We start from the raw sequence: 22972 nt of genomic DNA on the forward strand, positions 1-22972 counted from the left end.
AGCTTTCCAAACGGGAGCGTGTCACCAGGGGAGAGCTAGAGCAGAAGCTGGGAAATGAAAGGCAAAGGGAGGGAGTCAAGGACCTGTCATTTTCTTTACTTAGACTGCTCTCCCTTTCCCTAGGGGGAAAAGGAAATATATTTACAGCAAAGAGAGCCCTGAACTTGTCTTTGGAAGCAGCTGAGGGATTTGAGTCTCCTCTGTAGCCAGGCTGGAAGAGAAGAAACTAAGGGAGCGAACGGGAGGTGATGCAGCCATCAGAGAGGAAAGCAGGTCGAGGTGCTGGGGCCAGAGGGAATGGCTGGGAAGAGGACAGGCTGTAGGGGTCCCTGTAAGAGAAAGGCAGAGCTGCGCTGCCCAGCCCTAAAGCGCCGCCTGTCTGAACAAAGCCCTGTCAGAAAGAAGTTGTTGTTAGTTGTCATTAAGCTGATTCCGACTCACAGTGACCCCATGTGTGCAGAGTAGAACTGTGCTCCATAAGGTTTTCAAGGGCTGTGACATTTTGGAAGTGGATCACCAGGCCTGTCTTCTGAGATGCCTCTGGGTGGGTCTGAACCACCAGTCAGCTAGCAGTTGAGTGCTTAACCGTTTACACCACCTAGGGACTCCTCAGAAAGGGACAGACGAGCTGAAAGACGCCTAAGACAGTAACATGAAGTTCTTAGAAGATCAGGCTCTTCCACGGTGCAGCAGGCAGGGGGAGGGGTGGCCAGGAGACCCAGGAGCATCAGAATTGGGTAGGGGTGTGCAGGACAGAGAAGGCCTGGGAACACTGCTACCCTGACACACCACCACTGCGCCAGGCAGAGCCAGAATGGCTCCCTGGCATGAGGAAGCCTGACATTTCTAGGAAGAACAATCTGTACTGCGAAAATAAGGGGCCAGAAAATACCACACATCATCCATGTGAGGCAGCCTTTAAACAGGAACCCTCTGCAGTACCACCCAGAATCCACACCTGGAGACGGCCAGGCCCCAGGTCCATCTTACAACCACTGGACTCAAGAACAGCTTTATTGGTGGCTTGAGGGTGCCGATGTCTCTTTCTGACCCTTACTCCCATGCAGTACCAGTTGGCAAGGCCTTCTCCAGGTAGGAAAACCAATCACATGGATCAGGGGGGCCCCTGACAGAAGTCAGACTTCCACTAGAAACGTTCCAAGTCCTGATTTCAAAGTCAACAAAGACAGGGTCAGAGGCTGGGCTCCTGCTGGGAATAAGCATCTGTCCGTGGGGGCACAAGAGGCTGGCTGAGTTGTTCAGGAATGTCTGTGGGGCCGTCCAGACAAGGAAGGGGCCAGAAGGCTACAGGAAGTTTCCCTGAGACAAGCTCCCAAATGTGTCCACACTTGGGCAGGGTGCGGAACCTGGCTCTGAGATTACATTTTGAATATGATGGGGTCAGGATGCCAAGCGGGACTGGGAGCAGGGAGCCCTGCCCACTGGCCCTCGCCACCCTGAGGCTCCACAGCCCGGGCCCCGTGGTGCCACCACAGCCTCTGTCACCCAGCCAGCTCCACACTGCTGGGGCATCCCAAGGTTCTTTCTGGATACAGGTAGCACATCACCACCGCTGAAGGGTTGACGACCACTGTGAAGTTGGCGTCACCGCGGAGGCCGCTGATGATTTCACCCATGTAGACGTTCTGGGCCTGCAATGGGGAGGGACATCACCAGTGCCACTGTGAGAACGACTGTGTAGAGACTCTCTCAGAGGACACAGAAGCCTGGACCGTGGCCTGTCTGTGCTAGGTCTCCCATTCTGCCCTACAACAGTGGGAGCCTTACATTTCCCATCACACCCCCACCAGCAATGCTGAAGAGGCCCAAGCAGAGGCAGTGAGAAAGGCCCAGCCCACAGAGGATCCTGAGGAGCATGCTAACAAGGGCTGCCCGATGAGGGATGAGCACGGCCTCAGAGGCTAACAGGACTCATGTTTATACACGGAAGGTCTGCTTGTGTGGCTTGGAAACAGCACTGCAGAGAACATTACCAGCTACAGCCCTCCCGTGGCCAGCCTCCAGAGGATGGCCAAGGCCCCCAGCTCAGGGGAGGCCATGTGTGAGCAAAGACTGCCCTCAGAACCCAAATCCCCACCAGGGAAACCGAAGCCCAGAGATGGGTGGGGGCCTCAGGCGGCAGCGGCCCTCACCTCATACACACTGGAGCTGGTGAAGTTCAGCTTGGCAAGGGAGGAGTGGTAGCGATAAGGCATATCTGTCCTGCGGCTGAAGAAGACGAGGGCGCTGGCCCCACTGGACAGTGGCCTCATGAACACCTCAATGTCGGATTTTTCCTGCATGCAGAAGATGGCTACTGACTGGGGCCCCTGCTCAGGTAGATCCTGAAGTGCCCCCCAGGCCTCCCTGGAGCTCTGGGTTCCCCTACCCATACTGTGTGTCACAGAGGCTTATGGAGGTCACCACAGCCCTCCAGCACCCCAGCTTCTCTAAACCTGCCTTCCTGCCTTCCCTGAGGCAGCAGATGCTCACCAGCACCTACTCTGTGCCAGGCCCACGCTAGGAGAGAGACAAATGCCGCACGAGGTCCTGCCTCGAAGAGCTCGTAGGGTAAACAAGAGCGACAGACGCAGAAGCGGTGAAGTATGGAGAGTACCGCATGTGAGTGCGGGCCCCGAGATGGCTGTGGGTGCCGGGCGGGGAGGCCATCCAGTGGGCACAGTGCACTCTGCCTCAAGGGGCTGGGGAGGGTGCACAGTGGAGCTGGCCTTGAGGATGAACTCCATCGTCCAGAAGGCTCACCAGGCCCAGCTGCACCACCAGTTCTACAGGGGCCTTCTAGAGTTCTACAGTCTGGGCATTTCTTTTCAGGAGAGAGGCAGGGATTTGTGCAAGGAGCCCAGGCTTGGAGGCGACACTGCTGTACACCCAGCTGTGCGGCCTTGGGTAAGAGTTACTGCGACTCGCTACGTCTGTTTCCTCATTAGTAAAACGGAAGAGTATCCACCTTGCTAAGAAAACGTATCTAGGATGCCCGGCACATAGTTGGTGCTCAGTAAACAGTCGAGGCTAGTAGTAGTAGGAGTAATACTAGTAGTAGTAGTAGTAGTACTAGCAGTAGTATTCCTTGACTAGAAGAACTCCTTGCGACCTGGCAGAAAGACCAAGTTCTGTATGACATCACAGTGAGGGGCCTCAGAGGCCCATCTCCTATGCAACCTCAGGCCACCAAGGCCCAGTTCCTCAGCCCTCCTGTCCCCTCCCCTCTCCCAGTACCTTGAGAATCCTGCGTCCCTGGATGCCTAAGGGATCCTGGTAGATTTTGATCACGAGAGGATTTTGCAGAATATCCATGTTCTTGGAGGAGATGGTCCGCAGCTCCGTGGACATGAACAGGAGGACCACCAGCACTGTTCACAGGGCCTTCTGGGACTGGGCTTCCTCAAAGCTGAGGCCAAAGTTTCCAATGAGCAGCTGTTGGTCAGAGAGGGGCTGTCAGCTCTGCCCTCTGCAGGGAGGCCAGCATGGGGCCGGCCCCAACCAGAGGCCAAAGGAACAAAAGACAGGGTAGGGAAGGAAGGCTGGGGTGGGGTGTGGGGGAGGACTGCTGGGGTGGGGACCCAGCTCAGTGAACACCGAAGGCCACAGTGTGGCCTTCGGAGAGCTGAGTTATTTTGCATCTGAGCCTTTTTTTTTTAAACCAACAAAATGGGGGTGATGATAAATTATGCTCTGGGGTGTCACATGATATTCAGATGATCCAATCGGATCCTGTGGCCAAAAGCATTTATACACTGGGACGCAGGACAAGTGGAGAAATCCACTCCAGGCGTAGAGAGTCGCTTCCACGCAACTAGTCGCCCACCTTCCCTAGCTACAGCTAACTGGAAAGGGGGGACCATCCCATAAGTGGGACATAAACAATGACCGCTAATGCAACACCGTTATGTGCTCTGCTGTTCTTAGTTGCCGTTCAATTGAGGTAGAAACGGGCAGTCCAGAAGAGGGGGTTAGCGAAGGGAGAAACAGCAGGGCTTAGGGAAGAGTTCCCAAGGAATATTAGCGGCAGGTAGAACTACAGAAGGGCCCCTGGTGGCGCAATGTTAAGTGCTCGGCTGCCAATCAAAAGGTGAGCGATTCCAACCCACCCGCCGCTTCGCAGAAAAAAGATGTGGCAGTCGGCTTCTGTAAAGATTTACAGCTTCGGAAACCCTATGAAGCAGTTCTACTCTGCCTTATACGGTCGCTATGAGTTGGAACCGACTTACCAACACACAACAGAGCTAGGGACCACAGCCTGGGAGACTGGACGGGGTGGGGGGATTGGGGAGGCCGTCTTGCCTGAAAGACTGGAAAAGGCACGCTGACTTTACTGGATGACCTCAGAAAAGTCACTTCCCTTGTCTGGTTCAGTTTCTTTTCCTGTGGGAGGTGAGGGGGCTTCTACAGCCACCGTGGTTATGTAATCTAATGAGCATCTGCAAACGTTTTCTGGCATTGTAGACTTGACTTTGAGTTCCAAATCCACGACGGGCCGGCTCTAGGTCTGTCACTTCGCCTCCTGGGGCCTCACCTGCCTCACCTACACAGCGGGTATGTCACTGACCGTTCCTGCCTTTCCTCCCAAGGGCTAAAAGAGGCCAAAGCGCCGAGGGCGCCTAGAAGCGCTGCACGGATGCTGAGCACGGCTGGCCTGACCGCGGCGCTACTGCAGGTCGAGTCCAGCATAAACCAAGGGGTACTTCCTTCCCTGAAGCACCCGGAGTCGCCCCTACCGAAGCTGGTGACCTCAGCTCCGCCTGTGAGCAATCCGAGGCCCAGGGCCTGCGACCTTGGGCAGTTGCCTTCAGGGGCCCGAGTGACCGCTGCCTCTCCACCAGCGTTTGGCACCTCCCGATACCAGGCACGGTAGAGCTCGCGCACCCTCCGCTTGCCTCGTTCATCTCTCAGCTGAAGATGGGTTTCACGGAGTTACTGGCCACCACAGCAGCCCTGCGAACGCCGCTCGCCCCAATCTTGCTAAAAAAAACTACCTCCCTCACCCCGCCCCTTTGCGACCCGGATTGCGGAAGAAGGTCAATAATATTTTCTCATTGGCTAAAATTGATCGTCTCGCCCCTAAATTCACGGGTGGGCGGGAGGACGGCTCTGGGGCTCTTTGATTGGCTAGAAAGCACCTCTCTTGGCGGGAGAACCGCGGGTAGGGGCTGCGCATGCTCACCCGCGGAAACGAAGGTTCTACCGTTGTACGTCCTAACCGTTGCGCGAGAGGCTGACGCCGCCGCCAGGGGGCGCACAGGCTCTAGGCAAGCTGCTGGTCGGAGGGTGGCGGCGCCCTGGGCCGCGAGCTTTTGCGCGGCCTTCGCTTCGTTCGGCCGACGAACTTCCCGCGGCCCTCCCTTTGGGAGCGGCTGGGGACGCGCAGTCCTCAAAGAGCTTCCTAGGTCACCTCCCCAGGCCGCAGGTGGTGGGCCCCGAGGCGGCAACTGAGGCAAATAATGGCGCCTCGGCCACCACCCAGTTATCGCAGCCGCTGCGCGGCCTTTCTGTCAGTTATTCTTAGTTTTTATAAACCAACTCTTTGGTAGCGCGGAACAGATGTCCAAGCGCTTTCCGGGCCTATAGCTCCTTTGTTCTTCTCCACAGTCCCGGGAGGTCGGTTGTGTCATCCGCCCCATTTTAGGTAAGGAAATTTTAATCCTAAACCCTGGATCTCTGTGAAAGGCAGTCCACAATTTTGGAGGTGGAAGAACCTTAGATCGTCCGATCCAGGTGTTCCTCTTTTTCCTGGCTTTTTTCTACAGAAGTTCCCACCAAACCTCACGGGGAGCCTGGAAATGTAATGGAAGAAAGAACAGCTATCAACATGTCAGGTGTGGACTGTATATTTTACACAGTTACTTTTAATCTCATAGGTCAGTAGGTACGGTTATCATCCTCATTTTGCAGGTGAGGAAACTGAAATGCAGAAACTAGGTCACTTGCCACATTAGTCCACTCCGCTTGCAAGGGTCATAGGCTTTTTTGTGAAAATGCAGTTGTCAGGCTCCTGGTGAGCGCCGCCAGGGAAAAGGCCAGGGGGCAGTGTGAGATACGGCTGTGCATGTAGTCCAAGGTAGAAACTCAGATGCCTTTCCCTCATGTGCTTTCCAAATGTGTTTTTAAAAAAAATTATTAATAATAAAATGTGTTTCTACATTTAAATGAGTTAGACAAAAGAAAGCATGTAACGTATATAAATTATAAAGCGTAATAATAAAGTGGAAACTTTTGAACCCCAGTACCCAACTTAAGGAGTTGTAGTCCAGTTCTTAGTATAAAGTTTACTATGCTCCTGGTAGCCACTGTTTAACTTCCTTCGGCACATTAACTTGTACCTAAGTACAAAGCCTCACTGCACACCTGTGAGACAAGTACTGTTATTATACTCATTTTACAGATAAGAAAACTGAGGCACAGGAGCTAAGTTACTTGACAGAGCTGGGTTGAGACCCAGGCAGCTGTCTCCAGAGTCTGTGCTCTGCCTCACAGCACCTATACCATGGTATCTATGTACTTCTAACCTGGTCCATCACCTTGCCAACCCCAGAGGTAACCACTACCTTGAATTTAGTGTTTAACATTCCTTTGCTTTACAAGAAAAATGATCTCTAAAACAACCCACAAACTGGGAGAAAATATTTGCAAATCGCATACCTGATAAGGGACTTGTATCTAGAATACATAACTCTTACAACTCAATAATAGAAAGACAAATAGTAGTGTTGAAAAATGAGTAAATGATTTGAGTGGACATTCCTCCAAAGAAGATAAACAAATGGTCAATAAATACAAGAAAAGATGCTCAACATCATTAGTCGTTGTTGTTAGGTGCCGTTGAGTCTGTTCCGACTCATAGTAACCCTGTGTACAACACAACAAAACACTGCCCGGTCCTGTGCCATCCTCACAATCGTTATACTTGAACCCATTGTTGTAGTCACTGTGTGAATCCATCTTGTTGAGGGTCTTCCTCTTTTTCACTGGCTCTCTACCAAGCATGCTGTCCTTCTCCAGGGACTGATCCCTCCTCATAACATGTCCAAAGTATGTGAGACGTAGTCTCGTCATCCTTGCTTCCAAGGAGTATTCTGGTTGTACTTCTTCCAAGACAGACTTGTTCGTCCTTTTCGCAGTCCGTGGTATATTCAGTGTTTTGGCCAACACCACAATTCAAAGGTGTCAGTTCTTCTTCGGTCTACCTTATTCATCATCCAGCTTTCCCATGCTTATGAAGCCATTGAAAACACCAAGGCTTGGGTCAGATGCACCTTAGTCTTGAAGGTGACATCTTCGCTTTTTAACACTTTAAAGAGGTCTTTTGCAGCAGATTTGCCCAATGCAGTGCTCATTTGATTTCTTGACTGCTGCTTCCATGGATGTTAATTGTGGATCCAAGTAAAATGAAATCCTTGACAATTTCAAACTTTTCTCTCTTTATCATGGTGTTGCTTATTGGTCCAGGTGTCAGGAAACCTTATGGGGCAGTTCTACTCTGTCATATAGGGTCACTGTGAGTCGGAATCATCTCGATGACACACAAGAACAAATGGCTAGTGATGTTGAACATCTTTTCATGTGCTTATTTGGTATGTCTGTATTTTCCTCTGTGGAATGTCTCTTCATGTCTTTTGCCCATTTTTTAACTTTCTTTTGCCCATTTGCTAATTTTATTATTTGCTTTTACTATTCCGTTCTGAGAGGTATATATATATATACAGACAGACAGACAGACACACACGTTAACTTTTTGCTTAACTCTAATCCTGAAGATTTTCTATGATTTTTTTCTAAAAATTTTATAGTTTTATACTTAAGTTTGTGATCCATTTTGAGTTTATTTTTGTATAAGGTGTGAGACTTAGGTAGAGGTTCATTTTTTATCTGTGCTATCCAATTGCTCCACACCATTTGTTGAAAAGGCTATCTTTCCTCCATTGAACTGCTTTTGTACCTTTGTAAAAAAATCAGTTGGAGACATATATCTATTTATATCTATATCTATGTATGTGTGTGTGTGCATGTATGTATGTATGTGTGTGTCTATTTCTGGGCTCTCTATTCTGTTCCGTTAATATATGTGTCTATCCCTCTGCCAGTACCAGTCTTGATTACTTTAGCTGTGTAATAAGTCTTGAAACTGGGTAGACTTATTCCTCCCACTTTATTTTTCTTCTTCAAAATTGTAGCTATTCTAGTTCCTTTTTCTTTCCATATAAGTTTTAGAATAATTTTGTCTATATCTATAAAAAATCTTGCCAGGTCTTTGATAGGATTTGCATTAAGCCTATGTATCAGTTTCGGGAGAATTGATGGCTTTACTACATTGAGTCTTCAGTCCATGAACACAGGTATATCTCTCCATTTTTCACATCTTTATTCTTTTCATCAGTGTTTTGTGGTTTACAGCATACGAGTCCTCTGCATGCGTTCTTAGATTTACACATAAGTATTTCATTTATTTTTCAATAATTATAAGTGGTATTATATTTTAAATTTCAGTGCCTACATGTTCATTGGAGCCCTGGTGGCACAGTGGTTAAGAGTTTGACTGCTAAGCAAAAGGTCGGCAGTTTAAATACACCAGCCACTCCTTGGAAACCCTATGAGCAGTTCTACTCTGTCCTATAGGGTCACTATGGGTCGGAATCGACTTGACAGCAATGCGGTACATGTTCTTTGCAGTGTTCTTAGAAATAAAATGGATTTTTGTATGTTTATCTTGTATCCTGTGACCTTGCTTAGTTCTAGGAACTAAGTACTAGAACTCACTTAGTTCTAGGGTTTTTTTCCTTTTTGTAGATTCTTTGGTATTTTCTATGTAGACAATCATGTCATCTGCAAATAAAGACAGTTTTATTTCTTCTGTACTGATGTGTATGCGTTTATTTCCTTTTTTATTTTACATTATTACACTGGTGAGAACTTCCAGCACCATGCTAAATAAGAGTGGAGAAAGTAGACAACGTTGTCTTGTTCTGGATCTTGTGAGGAAAGCATTGACTCTTTTACCAGTAAGTATAATGTTAGCTACAGGTGTTTTGGAGATGTTCTTTAGCAAGCTAGGACAGTCCCCCCTTATTCCTATTGTTCTGAGAGGTTTTTTTTTTTGTTTGTTTTTTAATCATGAATGTATGTTGAATTTTGCCTAATTATTTTTCTGCCTTAATTGATATGATCATGTTATTTTTCTTCTGTAGACAATTAATATTGTGGATTACATTCATTGATTTTTTTAATATTAAAAAAAATTGCATCCCTGTAATAAAATTCACATACTCATGGTGCATAATTCTTTTTACATCGAACAAATCTGTCTTGGAAGAAGTACACCTGTAGCTCCTTGGAAGCAAGATGGCAAGACTTCGTCTTAGGTTGCTTGGACATGTTATCAGGAGGGACCAGTCCCTGGAGAAGGACATCATGCTTGGTAAATAGAGGGTCAGCTAAAAAGAGGAAGATCCCCGACAAGATAGACTTGACACAGTGGGTACAATGGGCTCAAGCATAACAAGGATTGTGAGGATGGCATAGGACTGGGCAGTGTTTCGTTCTGTTGTACATAGGGTCGCTATGAGTCGGAACTCACTGGACAGCACCTAACAACAACAACAATAAAATTCACTTGGTCATGGTGTATAATTCTTTCTACATATTGCTGAATTCTATTTCCTAATATTTTGTTAATGATTTTTATGTCTATATTGGTCTGCAGTTTTCTTGTTTTGTACAGTTTTTGTCTGGTTTGGGGATGAGGGTAATACTAGCTTCCTAAAACGGATGGGGAAGTGTTCCCTCCTCTTCTGTTTTCTAAAAGAAATTATGTAGAATTGGTGTTAATGCTTCTTTAAGCCCTTGGTAGAATTCTTCAGTGAAACCTGAAGATTTTAGGGGGGGAGTTTTAAAATTACAAATTCTATTTCATTAATAATTATAGAGTTATTCAAAGCATCTATTTCATATTGAGTGAGTTGTAGTAGTTTGTGTTTTTTGAAGGATTGATCTGTTTCACCTAATTTGTCAAATTTATGTGTGTAGATTTGTCCTTCCAAAAAAAAAAAAAATTCAAACCCATTGCCATTGAGTCGATTCCAACTCATAGCAACCCTATAGGATAGAGTAAAACTGCCCCATAGGGTTTCTGAGGAGCAGCTCATGGGTTTGAACAGCCAACCTTTTGGTTAGCAGCTGTAGCTCTTAACCACTGTGCCACCAGGGCTCCGTAAGATTCCCTTATTATCCTTCTGATGTCTACAGGGTCTGTGGTGATATCTTCTGTTCCATTCCTGATAATTGTAAATTATGTCTTCTTCCTTTTTTCTTTATCAGTCTTCGTGGAGGTTTGTTGCTCATATCAAAGGACCAACTCTTTGTTTCACTGATCTTTATGTATTGTTTTTCTGTTTTCAGTTTTATTTACTTCACTCTTACCTTAATTATTTACTTCTTTCTGCTTGCTTTGGCTTATTTTTGTCTTCTTTTTCTAGGCACTTGAAGTGGGAGCTTAGACTATTGCTTTGAGACTTTCCCTCGCCTAATATATGCATTTAGTGCTATAAAATTCTCTTTCAGCACTACTTTAGCTGTATCCCACAAATTTTGAAATGTTGTAATTCATTTTCATTCTGTTCAGTGTATTTTTTTATTTCTCTTGATACTTCCTTTTTGACCCATGGATTATTTAGAAATATGTTGTTTACTTTCTAAGTGTTTGGCAGTTTTCCTGTTATCTTTCTGTTATTAATTTCTACTTGGATTCCGTTGTGATCAGGGAACACACTCTGTATCATTTCGGTTATTTGAAATTTGTGTAAGTTTGGTTTTATGGCCCAGGATATAGTCTATTTTGGTATATGCCCCATAGGCACTTGAAAAGAATGTGTATTCTGCTGTTGGTGGGTGGAGTATTCCATAAATATCAGTGGTCGATGGTATTGTTGAGTTCTTCTATATCCTTGCTGATTTTCTATCTAGTTGTTCCATTAATTGTAGAGAGAGGGGTACTGAAATCTTCAGTAATACTTTTGAATTTCTCTATTTCTCCTTTCAGTTCTGTCAGTTTTTGGTCTACATATCTTGCACCTCTGTTGTTTGGTGCATACACATTTAGGATTATTAAATCTTCTTGGTGGCCAAATCAAACCTATTGCTGTCGAGTCAATTCTGACTTATAGCAACCCTATAGGAAAAAGTATACTGCCCCATAGGGTTTCCAAAGCTGTAAATCTTTATGGAAGCAGACTGCTACATCTTTCTCCTGTGGAGTGGCTAATGGGTTTGAATCACCAACCCTTCAGTTAGCAGCCAGGCGGTTAACCACTGCTTCACCAGGGCTTCTTGGTGAGGAAACATTATTATATAATGTCCCTATCTATGATAATTTTCTTTGTCTTTATCTGATATTAATATAACCATTCTTGTTTTCCTTTGATTAATGTTTGTATGATATGTCCTTTGGTCTTTATGCTTTCAATCTACCTATATTGTTATAGTTGCAGTTTCTTCTAGAGAGCACATACCAAAAAAAACCCAAACTGATTGCCATCAAGTCAATTCTGACCCATAGCGACCCTATAGGACAGAGTAGAACTGCCCCATAGGGTTTCCAAGGAGTGACTGGATTCAAATTGCCAACCTATTGGTTTGCAGCCATAGCTCTTAACCACTGCACCACCAGGGCTCCAGGCAGCACATAGTTGGTTCATATTTTCTAATCCAATGTGCCAATCTGTGTCTTTTAATTGGTGTATGTCTTAGTCATCTAGTGCTGCTATAACAGAAATGCCACAAGCAGGTGGCTTTGAAAAAGAGAAATTTATTCTCTCACAGTTTAGGAGGTTAAAAGTCCAAATTCAGGGCTACAGCTCCAGGAAGGCTTTCTCTCTCTGTCAGCTCTGGAGGAAGGTCCTTCTCATTAACTTTCCCCTGGACGAGGAGCTTCTCCATGCAGGAACCCCGGGTCCAAAGTATGTGCTGTGCTCCCGGTGCTGCTTTCTTGGTAGTATGAGGTACCCGTCTCTCTGCTTGTTTCTTTTATATCTTGAAAGAGATTGGCTCAAGACAGAATCCAATCTTGTAGATTGAGTCCTGCCTCATTAACAGAACTGCTGCCTATTCCACTTCGTTAACATCATAGAGGTAGGATTTACAATACATAGGAAAATCACATCAGATGACAAAATGGTGGACATCGCACAATACTGAGAATCATGGCCCAGCCAAGTTAACAGATATTTTTGGGGGATACAATTTAATCCATCATGGTATATTTATACCATTTACATTTAATTATTAATATGTTAGGTCTAAGTCTGCCATTTTATTTCTTATTCTGTTCGTTCTCTGTTTTTCATTTCTCTGTTTTCTTTTTCCTATCTTCTTGTGCATTACCTGAACATATTTTAGAATTCCATTTTTATTTATAAATAGTGTTTTTGAGTGGATCTCTTTGTATAGTTATGATAGTGGTTACTGTATGTATTACATTATATATGTACAACTTATCACAGTCTACCAGTATGTACTGTAGTTTTATGTGTTTTTCGAAATTTGGGAAGTTTTCAACCAGTACTTTTTTATTCCACCACACGTCTGTCACTTTGTCGTACTCTGGTTGCTGGTGTGTTGCTGTGATGCCAGAAGCTCTGCCACTGGTATTTCAAGTACCAGCAAGGTCACCAATGGTAGACCAGTTTCAGTGGAGCTTCTAGACTAAGACAAGGAAGAAAGATCTGGCTGTTTACTTTTGAAAAAATTGGCCAGTGAAAACCTTATGGATAGCAGCAGAACATTGTCTGATAATAGTGCAGGAAGATGAGCCCCTCAGGTGGGAAGGCACTCAGAAGACAAGATCTACCACCTCAAAGCAGGGTTGACCTTAATGACGTGGATGGAGTAGAGCTTTCAGGACCTTCATTTCCTGATGTGGCATGATTCATAATGCGAGGAAACAGCTGTAAACATCCATTAATAATTAGAATGTGGAATGTACGAATATGAACTTAGAAAAATTGGAAATCAACAAAAATGAAATGGAACGCATAAGGATCAATATCCTAGACATTAGTGAGTTTAAATTGACTGGTATTGGCCATCATGTGGTCTACTGTGGTCTACTATGCTGGGAATGACAATTTTAAGAGGAATGGCGCTACATTCATTGTCAAAAAGAACATTTCAAGATCTATCCTGAAGTACAACACTGTCAGTGATAGAATAATATCCAAACGCATATAAGGAAGACCAGTTAATATGACTATTATTGAAATTTATGCACCAACTACTAATGCCAAAGATGAAGAAATTCAAGATTTTTACCAGCTTTTGCAGTCTGAAACTGATCAAACATGCAGTCAAGATGCATTGATAATTATTGGTGATTGGAATGTGCAAGTTGGAAACAAAGAAAGATGTAGTTAGAAAATACAGCATTGAAACGACAGATAGAAATGACACTGGAGATCGTATGATACAATTTTGCAAGACCACACCTTATTCGTTAGAAATATCTTTTTTCAAGAACATAAATCGTGACTATACACATGGACCTCGCTGATGGAAAACACAGGAATAAAACTGACTATGTCTGTGGAAAGAGATGATGGAAAAGCTCAGTATCATCAGTCACAACAAGGCCATGGGCCGACTGTGGAACAGACCACCAATTGCTCATATGCAAGTTCAAGTTGAAGCTGAAGAAAATTAAAACAAGTCCACGAGAGGCAAAATATGACCTTGAGTATATCCCACCTGAATTTGGAGACCATCTCAAGAATAGATTTGACTCATTGAACACTAATGACCAGACAAGTTGTGGGAAGAAATCAAGGACATCACACATGGAGAAAGCAAAATTTTTAGTCACTAAAGGACAGGAAAGAAAGAAAAGACCAAAACGGATGTCAGAAGAGACTCTAAAACTTGCTCTTAAACACAGAGTAGCTAAAGCCTATGGAAGGTTGGATGGACACAGGAAACCCAGGGTGGAAGGGGGAATGTGCTGTCACATTGTAGGGACTGCAACTAGTGTCACATGACAATATGTGTATAAAATTTTGTACGAGAGATTAACTTGAGCTGCAAACTGTCACCTAAAGTACAATAAAAGAAGAATGTAAAATAAAATAAAGCAAATGGAAGAAGAAACAATGAAGTAAAAGGGCTAAACAGAAGATTTCAAAGGGCAACTCTAGAAGATAAAGTAAAATATTATAATGAAATGTGCAAAGACCTGGAGTTAGAAAACCAGCAGGGAAGAAAATACTCAGCACTTCCCAAGCTGAAAGAACTGAAGACAAAATTCAACCCTCAAGTTGCAATTCTGAAGGATTCTATGGGCAAAATATTGAATGACGCAGGAAGCATCAAAAGCAGATGGAAGGAATACACAGTCACTATACCAAAAAGGGAAAACCTGGTGGCATAGTGGTTAAGAGCTACGGCTGCTAACCAAAAGATCAGCAGTTCGAATCCACCAGGTGCTCCTTGGAAACCCTATGGGGCAGTTCTACTCTGTCCTATAGGGTGGCTTTGAGTCGGTATTGACTCGACAGCAAGGGGTTTGGTTGGCTTGGTATACAAAAAAGAATTGGTCGACGTTCAATCATTTCAGGATTATACTGAAGGAAGAAGTCCAAGTTGCACTGAAAGCATTGGCAAAAAAAAAAAAAAAAAGGCTGCAAGAATTGACGGAATACCAAGTTAGATGTTTTCAACAAATGGATGCAGCGCTGGAAGTGCTAACTCATCTATGCAAAGAAATCTGGAAGACAGCTACCTGGCCAACCGACTGGAAGAGATCCATATTTGTGCCCATTCCAAAGAAAGGTGATCGAACAGAATGCAGGAATTATCTAAAATATCATTAATATCACACTCAAGTAAAATTTTGCTGAAGATCATTCAAAAGCAGTTGCAGCAGTACATCAACAGGGAACTGAGAGAAATTCAAGCTGAATTCAGAAGAGGACATGGAAACAGGGATATCATTGCTGATGCCAGGTGCATCTTAGCTGAAAACAGAGAATACCAGAAAGATGTTTACCTGTGTTTTATTGACTATGCAAAGGCCCTCCGTTTTCCCTACTGTCTTGGATTGAATTATGTCCCCCAAAATATGTTTGTATCACTTTGGCTGAGCCATGATTCCCAGTATTGTGTGGTTGTCCTCCATTTTGTGATTCTAATTTTATGTTAAAGAGGATTAGGGCGGGATGGTAACCCCCTTAGTAAGGTCACATCCCTGATCCAATGTAAAGGGAGTTTCCCTGGGTGTGGCCTGCACAACCTTTTATCTTATAAGAGAGAAAAGGCAAGGGAAGCAAGCAGAGAGCTGGGGACCTCATACCACCCAGAGAGCAGTGCGGGACCAGAGCGGGTCCTTTGGACCCAGGGTCCCCACATGGAGATGTGCCTAGTCCGGGGGAAGATTGATGAGAAGGCTGACAGAAACAAAGTCTGCCCCTGGAGCTGATGCCCTGAATGTGGTATTTCTGTTATAGCACCACTAGAAAACTAAGAAACACACCTTTTGGGGTAATACTGAAGTAAGGTAGGAGATGTGATGGTTCTGCCTGAGCCATCAGACCCTGGTGCACGCTGGGTGGACCCTGGTGCACGCTGGGTGGTGCTGAGCTTGATATGCGGGCATCCAGGCTGACAGCCCCTTCCCATCCCCACCTGGGCCTCGGGCAACTCCTCTCAGTACCCCATCTCACCCCTCGCCCCATCTGACAGCCCAAGAACCAGAGCCACTGTATCAACTTTGTTACCAACCGAAGAAGACAATCTTGGGTGTTGATGAATGGACAGAAGGGCAGGGCAGGCTGTTGCCTTCTGAGCGCCAGTACACTCTTCTCTCAAATCGTCTGGAAGATTGGCCAGGGCAGGGGACAGGTACTGGCGCCTGCAGGCTGCTGAGGCCTTATCATATTCTGGGGCTGGAAAGGGGCACAAAGGGGACCCAGACACAAGGTGGGAGTCCCAAGACTGATTTATTGTTGGTCAGGGTGAAGCTGGGGAGTGGGTTGGCGCTTGGTGCCTTTAGCGGGGCACAGCACAGAGCTGGTAGGGGAACGGGGTCACCAGGAAGGCATAGACGCCATGGTCGCTGGGGCGGGGCTGTCCAGGGGGCACCGAGAAGCTGAAGCGCTGCAGGAGGCAGGTGAAGAAGAGGAAGAGCTCCATGCGCGCCAGGGGCTCCCCGAGGCATGAGCGGCGGCCTGTGGGTGGGCATGGGAGCTCAGCAAGCCTGGGGGGGCTGGGGTCCCCCACTGAAGACACCCGCGGGAAAGGGCAGGGAGCCGGGCGCCCCACAGGCACCTGCTGAGAAAGGCATGAAGGCCTCAGGCTTCACGAAGCGGCCCTGGGCGTCCAGGAAGTGTTCCGGGTGGAAGCGGAAGGGCTTCTCCCAGACGGCCTCATCCTTCAGCACCGATGACAGGTTGAGGATGAGCGTCGTCCCCTGCCCAGGAGATGCCTGGGGTGGGTGGCGGCCTGGGCAGGGGATGCCGTAACCCCGGCCACCACTACACACACAGGCACACTATCTGTGTGGCGCACCCTGGACCCATTCAAGCAATGCTCAGCCCAAGAAGTTACTCGGAACCCTCCCTGTCCCCACGGCAGGGCCAGGTGACATGTCTCCCATGAGCAGCATCACTGCCACCTGTCCCTGATGCTCCTGACTCCGCCAGTACTCTGTGGCACGTTCAGTTTGCCCATCTCTGCCTCTGCTGTACGCCCCACGTCCACCAGGCTGGGCACACAGGAGGGTTAGGTCCCCCGGGATGGACGGATGGACAGCCTGGCGCCTGTCTGGGCTCCACCTGGCCAAGGTCATACCGGGGTTACAAGCTGGCAGGTGGTGCTGAGCTGGGATGAGGGTGGCTGTAGCCCTACCTTGGGGATGTGGAAGCCATGCACTTCAGTGTCACGGGAGGTCATGTGAGGTAGGTTCAGTGGCACTACGTCCCCAAAGCGCTGCACCTCATGGACCACGGCTGTGGTGAAAGGCATGCGGGCCTGGTCCTCCATCTCAGGTGGCCGAACCTGCCCTATCACCTCGTCGATCTCCTGCTGGACACGGCCTGGACAGACAAGAGTTCCCCCCATTGAGCCAGAACCCAGGAGTCCACGGTGACAGCTGCCAGGGCCCAGCCTCTGCTTGGGGACCCTGGTGTCCAAATTAGGCTCAGGGGTGGGGGGAGCCCAGTCTGTGCGTTTCCCCCTTGGCCACCATCCCCAGGCTCCTCACGTTGCACGTCCGGGTGCAGGAGCATGAGCAGGAGGGCCCAGTCCAGTGTGGTCGAGGTGGTCACCATCCCAGCAGAGAACAGGTCAGCCACCACCATGCGCATGTTCTCGTTAGTGAAGCTGCTCTCGGGGTTCCCCTTAGCCTGAGACAGGCAGAGGGTCAGGCCAAGGGGCAGAGGGGAAGCCCCAGGTGACCCCCACCCTGTGCCTGTCAGTCCGGCCCTGGTCACTGGGTGATCCCAGGCCCCACCTGTCCCTGCTGGGCTGGAGCCTCAGTGCACATCCACACCCCCGTCCCAGAAGCCGCCTCTCACCTTCTCCACCTCATCCAGGAAGGCGTCGGCCACGCCGCGGGGCGGCTGGGCCAGATCCCGCGTCTCCCGGTGTTCGGTGGCCAGCTTATCCAGTAGGGCCATGAAGTTCTTCTGTGCTGAGAAGACCTTCCTGGTCAGCCCCGGGATGCGCAGGAGCACCGGCAACACGTTCAGTATCTGTGCCGCCAAAGGAGGGCTCGAGGTCTTTCCCGTGCTCAGTGTGTCCCAGCCCCAGGTCCCAGGTACCTCTAGGGGGTCCTCGGGACTGCCTTTGCTCTTTCTGTAGCCACTCATTGGATTGCCTTTCTCCAATGCCGCTAATAGAAATCTGCCTCCGCGGAGGTCCAGATGCACAGCGAAGCGGCCTTTTCCAGGAAGTTCGCCCTGCCTGCGCCTTTCCACCCCTCAGCGATCGATCCTCCCCTCGCCCCTGCACCTCACGTATGAAGCCCGAGTCCTCCTTCAGTGAGCTCTCCATCTGCTGCAAGAGCTTGAGGATGGTCGGGTCGTCATACTCGAAGCGGCGCCCATAGGTGAGGAAGGCGATCACGTTGGTCACGGCTTTTTTCAGCAGGGCTTTGGGGCTGAAGGGGTGTCCTGGGAGGAGGACGCGGGTTACAGGGCATCTCTCGACCCTGTCCCCGCCCCGTGTCCATCAGTCCCAGCTCTCACCAGCCTGGGCAGCGAAGGCAGCGCAGAGGCAGGCGGCCTCCTCGGTCACCCACTGCTCCAGCGACTTCTTGCCCAGGCCGAAGTTGCGCAATGTGGATAACGAAAAGCGCCGCTGCTCGCGCCAAGCGTGCCCATAGCGCGCCAGGATCACGCCTAGAGGCCACAGGCTCGTGGGCGGGGCCGGCAAGCACTGGTCCCGCCCATACCCACTGTCCAGGACAGGCCACGCCCATGTACTGCAGGCAAACCTATCAGAGAGAGGCCCCGACCCCGCCAGGCCGAGCCCCAGCCCAAGAGAGGCCCCGCCCATGTCCTGCCCGCAAACCTGTCCGGGACAAGCCCTGCACCTGCCCCGCCCACAGCCCTGCTCCCGCGGTTTCCTGGCTTTTCACTGGGCACCCTGCACCGCCATGCTGGTTGCTTGTGTCCCAATAGGTGAGTCTTCGGGTCACCGCCGGCCCAGCCCCCGCCCTAACGCGATCCCAGCCCCCGCGGTCACTTGCCTTGCGCCCGCGGCCCGAAGCCCAGGTGCTCATAGATGGGCACGGGTGGGCGGTCGGCCGTGTCCTCTCCGCGGAGCACCAGTGCCTCGCGCACGGCCGCCGGCCCGTTGACCACAACCACGGGCCTCCAGGCCAGCTGCAGGCTGAACACGTCCCCGAAGCGGCGCCGCAGCTGCAGGCCGAGGGCCAGTGCGGCCGTCAGGCCGGGACTCCGCGGCTGCGGGACCCGTTCTCACCGCGCAACCTTGGTGGACCCCCTGGGCCACTAGCAGCAGGTCAAGGACAAAATGGGGCCTGATAACCTCGGGGGTCACACCCTCTCTGGATCAAGAACTTCACCTGGATCCTAACGCCCAGCTATGATTTTACAAGAGTCCCCAACTGGTCCATAGGACCTACGTAGCAGGTCATTTTACAGATGAAGAAACCGAGGCTCAGAGAGGTGGACAGTGTGTCCTAAAGTCCCCGGAAAAGATTTGATGGGAGTCACTGCACCCCTCTCCCCTCCAGACCCTGATTGCAATGGTGCTCACTGCCCAGCCCCCACCCCCATTCCCAAGGCCTTCTCCCTGAGGTCATCAGGAGACTTGGGTCTTGCATAATTTCTGTGTCATCCACTGGATTGCAAACCTGCTGCCGAATCCGACCCCACCTCCTGGACTTCAGCCCTCTCCAACCCACCAGATTTTGTACTCTGAAAATCCAAACGGTCCTTCCGGCCAGCACTAGTCCTCTCCCTCAGGAAGCCTCCCTAACCTGCCTTGTCTTCTGGGCCAGCTCCTTGTCCAGCCGGTGGCTTCACTCACATCCACCGTTCAGTGCTCAGAGGGTGTGCAGGGCTTCTGGTGCCCCACCCCCAAATGCCTCACCTGGCCAAAGCTGTATGGCGCGTTCTGGAAGTCCACCTGCAGCAGGTTGCCCAGCCCAGGCATCGGCACAGGGCCTGGAGGGTAGCTTGCAGCCCAGCGTGCACGCCGGTGCATCAGGTCCACGAGGAGAAAGAAGGTGGCCACAGCCACTGCCAGAAGCACTAGGGCCTCCCCAGTCAGTAGCCCCATGGCTGCCTCACTGCCTGCTGGGCTTCTCTGCTGGGCTGGGTGGGAGATCACGGAGGTCCACCTGGGGTAACCGTGTACACACCTGGCACCCTCAGACCAAACCAGGTTCCAAGGACCAGATGTAGCACCCACCACTCCCATTTATATAAAGGGACAAGGACTGTACTTTGCCCTCCACCGTTAGCCAACCTACTGTGAATCAATGTTTGTGTTGCCCAAGGCCGGGAAGGTGCAGGCTCAGAAAGGCCATAGCAGGCCTTGCCTCTCCTGCCCTCTCCCGGGTGGGGGGTTGGAAAAGACCTTAGAAGAGAAGTCCCCCCACTCCCACACCCTAACTTTCTAGTTCTGCAGGATCCTGCAGGCATCTAGGCTGCTGAAGGGGCGAACAGTCACCAGTGACTTGACCCTGTCATCCTTCCTGTCCCATGGGTCTCCTCACAGCCTAATGTGGTACAACCTGGTCCTCAGGACGGCCCTCATCCTACCACCCCTCCCCTGCCACGTCCTAGAGTGCCCTTCACTCTCTGGATTTGTCACTGTTACTGCCTGGGGCCAAGACTAAGTTCAGAGGGGCTGCATGAGGAGAGGGGAGATGAGGTCCTCAGTTTCCCTCCTACCTCCTCACAATATGCAGACCTGACACACACAGACTCGCACAGTCACACAGACACAAAACACTCATACATGCACACACACAGACCCACTCACACACACGTATTCACACATCCCTGAAACCATTCCCACACAGATAGACACCCATTAACACAACACTCACGTTCACACTGCCAGACATACACACACTCAAACCACTCACACACACGCATAGCCAGCCCCAAGTGGGATGGGCACTTTCCCTTTTTGACTGAGCCACCAGGAAGCTCAGGGCACTAGGGCGTCTTACTATAGAGAGGACTGTGCCCTCGAGGAGTGGGTCTGCTTCCCCCTCCTCCCCATCATTTGTCCCGGACTCTCAGCTGCTCATAATCTTTCTGGAAGACAATGGGATGGGAATCCAGCAGGGTGATGTGGTTTCCTCAGGCCCTCAGAGGCCTGCTGAGACCACAGAGCCATGAAGGGACTCTCGGGCCTCCCACTTGTCGACCTCATCCCATCCTGCTGTGCCAGACCTCCACACCTCCAGCTTCACCCCTCCCAAACCTGCCTCTGTCAACCCCTTCTGAGGGCCCCAGCCTCTGAGGAAAGGTACTGTCATGGATTCAGTTGTGTTCCCCCAAAATATCTGACAGCTTGGCTGGGTCATGATTCCCAGTGTTGTATGATTGTGTAATCTGATGTGATTTCCTTGTGTTGTAAACTCTGTCACTATGATGAGATTATATGTGATCTCCTTATGTGTTGTAAATTCTATCACTGATGAGGTTGACAAGATTAGATAGTGTCTTAATGCAATCTCTTTTGAGATAGAAAACAGAGAAGCCTGCAGAGACACACAGGAACCTCATACCACCACGAAAGCAGTGCCAGGAGCAGAGCGCGCTCTTTGGACCTGAGGTTCCTGCACAGGGAAGCTCCCAGACCAGAGGAAGACTGATGCATCACAAGGACTTGTCTCCAGAGCTGACAGGGAGAGAATTTGGACTAGTAGCCTACTGGACTGTGGGAGAATAAACTTCTCTTTGTTGAAATCCATCCACTTGTGGTGTTTCTGTTAGAACGGCACTAGATGACTAAGACCGGTCCTAAGCTTGGTAGCTACCCATTCTAGGGCGTGCGGCCTCCAGGCTGGAACCATGGCTGCCAGACCCTCCCTCCTGCCTCCTCCAAGCTGGGGGTGACCACATGGGCCAAGGCATGGCCGCTGCCTGCAGGCCTCAGCCCCCTCCTTCTTCAACAGTGAAAGGGGTGGGATTCCGGCTGAGTTAAGTCTATTAAGCTGATTGAAACCCCGAGACTGAGACCCAGGTAAATGGGATGGCGTCATGGAAGCAGCATTTCCCGGGCAAGAGGGTGGGGAGGATCTGGGCGGGACTGCTCCACCTCAGGCCCCTGCTAAGTCCCGGGCATGTGAGACAGTCTCTCACTCTGGAAACACTGGGGTGTTCCAGGGTCTTGAAGGGGCTCTCCCTCGGCTGAGGCTCCCCAACAGGTGTCCTCCAGCACCCTCTCTCACCGCCCACAGTGAGGACCAGGTTCTTTCCCAGGTTCCCTCTGAACAGCCCAAGCCCTCAGACTCAGAGACGGGAGCCTGGGGGCTGTGTGCCCTTGTGGCACTGGCTTTCGATGTTTGCGACTCCTGCTTGGTCTGTGACAGCAATGCCGAAGCTGGTCCCAGCTTTCGTGAATTCCAGCAACCCCACTCTCCTGCCAGGCCCATGGGCAGAGGTTGCTGTGGCCTTCCTCAGTTTACCCAGCCTTCCCTGTGTCTCACCTTGGCCAGGCTTGGATTGTGTCACCGGTGCTGAACCTACCAGTCATGCTGGACGCCAGGCTGGGTGCCAGGGGACCTGGGGGGGGAAGACAAGTGGGAGGTGCCCTGCACCGAGGTGCTTGTGACCGAGGAGGAAAGGTAGAGAGCTGATAGGCTGATATGCAAAGGCAGAAGTGCAGGGACTGCTTTGAAGGTCATGGGCGTGTGCCCCAGGCTGCGCCAGGGCTTTCTGGGAAGGCTTCATGGAGGTGGACTTTCATTGGCACCACCGGCCAAGGTGCCCCAGACTATCCAGGGGGTGCGGGACCGCTGGAGACTGAGACTTTGCAAGTCTGGCTCAGAGCTGGACTGTGGGCATCTGGGGTCCTGGGCTTCCAGTTTTGAGGCCACTCAATGGATCAGTAGAGAAGGACCCTGGACACCCTGGGGACTTCTTCATCCGGCCTGGGGCCTCTCACCTGGCCTCAGCTCAAGGCTGACGTCCCAGTTGGCAGCACTTTTTCCTGGGCGCTATCAGGGAATCGAGGTGGTGTGAGTGGGACTGTAGGATGGTGCAGTCTGTCACAGTCCCTTTAATACGGTGGCCCTCCGTAAACTGCCTTTATTTACCCTTTGCTTGTTGGGTGTGTCGCGTCCTCCCCAAGCACAGCCATCCTAAGGGGCATGAAGGGCAGTGCCCTCTGATGCCTGGGGCCTGCAGGCCATTGGGAGAACCTGTCGTCGCCTGTCCCAGTCACCGCAACCAGAGCTTCCACTCGGGGCACTGTGTGCCAGGCGCCCTTG

At 49.9% G+C, this 22972-nt stretch overlaps 2 protein-coding genes across 4 annotated transcripts; both read right to left on the bottom strand.

Annotated features, from left to right (window-relative positions):
- Positions 1-941: 941 nt before the first annotated feature.
- LOC111821189 (alpha-N-acetylgalactosaminidase-like) lies at positions 942-3411 on the bottom strand. The gene is made up of 3 exons (XM_023734587.1): positions 3238-3411; positions 2154-2297; positions 942-1652 (listed from the first exon to the last, which is right to left on the bottom strand). Exons 1-3 carry the CDS (start codon positions 3349-3351, stop codon positions 1503-1505), a joined length of 408 nt encoding a protein of 135 aa, XP_023590355.1. The 5' UTR covers positions 3352-3411; the 3' UTR covers positions 942-1502.
- A 12630-nt stretch (positions 3412-16041) lies between these two features.
- LOC101341338 (cytochrome P450 2D17-like) lies at positions 16042-19800 on the bottom strand. 3 transcript variants are annotated; one of them, XM_004379979.1, is made up of 9 exons: positions 19612-19800; positions 18743-18914; positions 18240-18392; positions 18004-18164; positions 17568-17744; positions 17255-17396; positions 16900-17087; positions 16321-16462; positions 16042-16220 (listed from the first exon to the last, which is right to left on the bottom strand). In XM_004379979.1, exons 1-9 carry the CDS (start codon positions 19798-19800, stop codon positions 16042-16044), a joined length of 1503 nt encoding a protein of 500 aa, XP_004380036.1. The 3 variants fall into 3 exon arrangements, with proteins under 3 accessions (XP_004380036.1, XP_023590276.1, XP_004380037.1); XM_023734508.1 differs by having other exon boundaries at positions 16900-17141; positions 17252-17396; XM_004379980.1 differs by lacking the exon at positions 18240-18392.
- Positions 19801-22972: the final 3172 nt, after the last annotated feature.

Source organism: Trichechus manatus, unplaced genomic scaffold (assembly GCF_000243295.1).
Source record: "Trichechus manatus latirostris isolate Lorelei unplaced genomic scaffold, TriManLat1.0 scaffold00069, whole genome shotgun sequence".
Classification (NCBI taxonomy): domain Eukaryota; kingdom Metazoa; phylum Chordata; class Mammalia; order Sirenia; family Trichechidae; genus Trichechus; species Trichechus manatus.

Excerpts from the sequence above, each read along its gene's own strand:
- LOC111821189 (XM_023734587.1), bottom strand. The coding sequence starts at position 3,351 with ATGTCCACGGAGCTGCGGACCATCTCCTCCAAGAACATGGATATTCTG. Across the intron at positions 2,298-3,237 it reads AGGGACGCAGGATTCTCAAG|GAAAAATCCGACATTGAGGT; the intron begins GTACTGGGAGAG and ends TTCTGCATGCAG. Across the intron at positions 1,653-2,153 it reads CCAGCTCCAGTGTGTATGAG|GCCCAGAACGTCTACATGGG; the intron begins GTGAGGGCCGCT and ends TCCCCATTGCAG.
- LOC101341338 (XM_023734508.1), bottom strand. The coding sequence starts at position 19,800 with ATGGGGCTACTGACTGGGGAGGCCCTAGTGCTTCTGGCAGTGGCTGTG. Across the intron at positions 18,165-18,239 it reads TGCCTTCGCTGCCCAGGCTG|GACACCCCTTCAGCCCCAAA; the intron begins GTGAGAGCTGGG and ends TCCTCCTCCCAG. Across the intron at positions 16,463-16,899 it reads ATGGCTTCCACATCCCCAAG|GGGACGACGCTCATCCTCAA; the intron begins GTAGGGCTACAG and ends TCTCCTGGGCAG.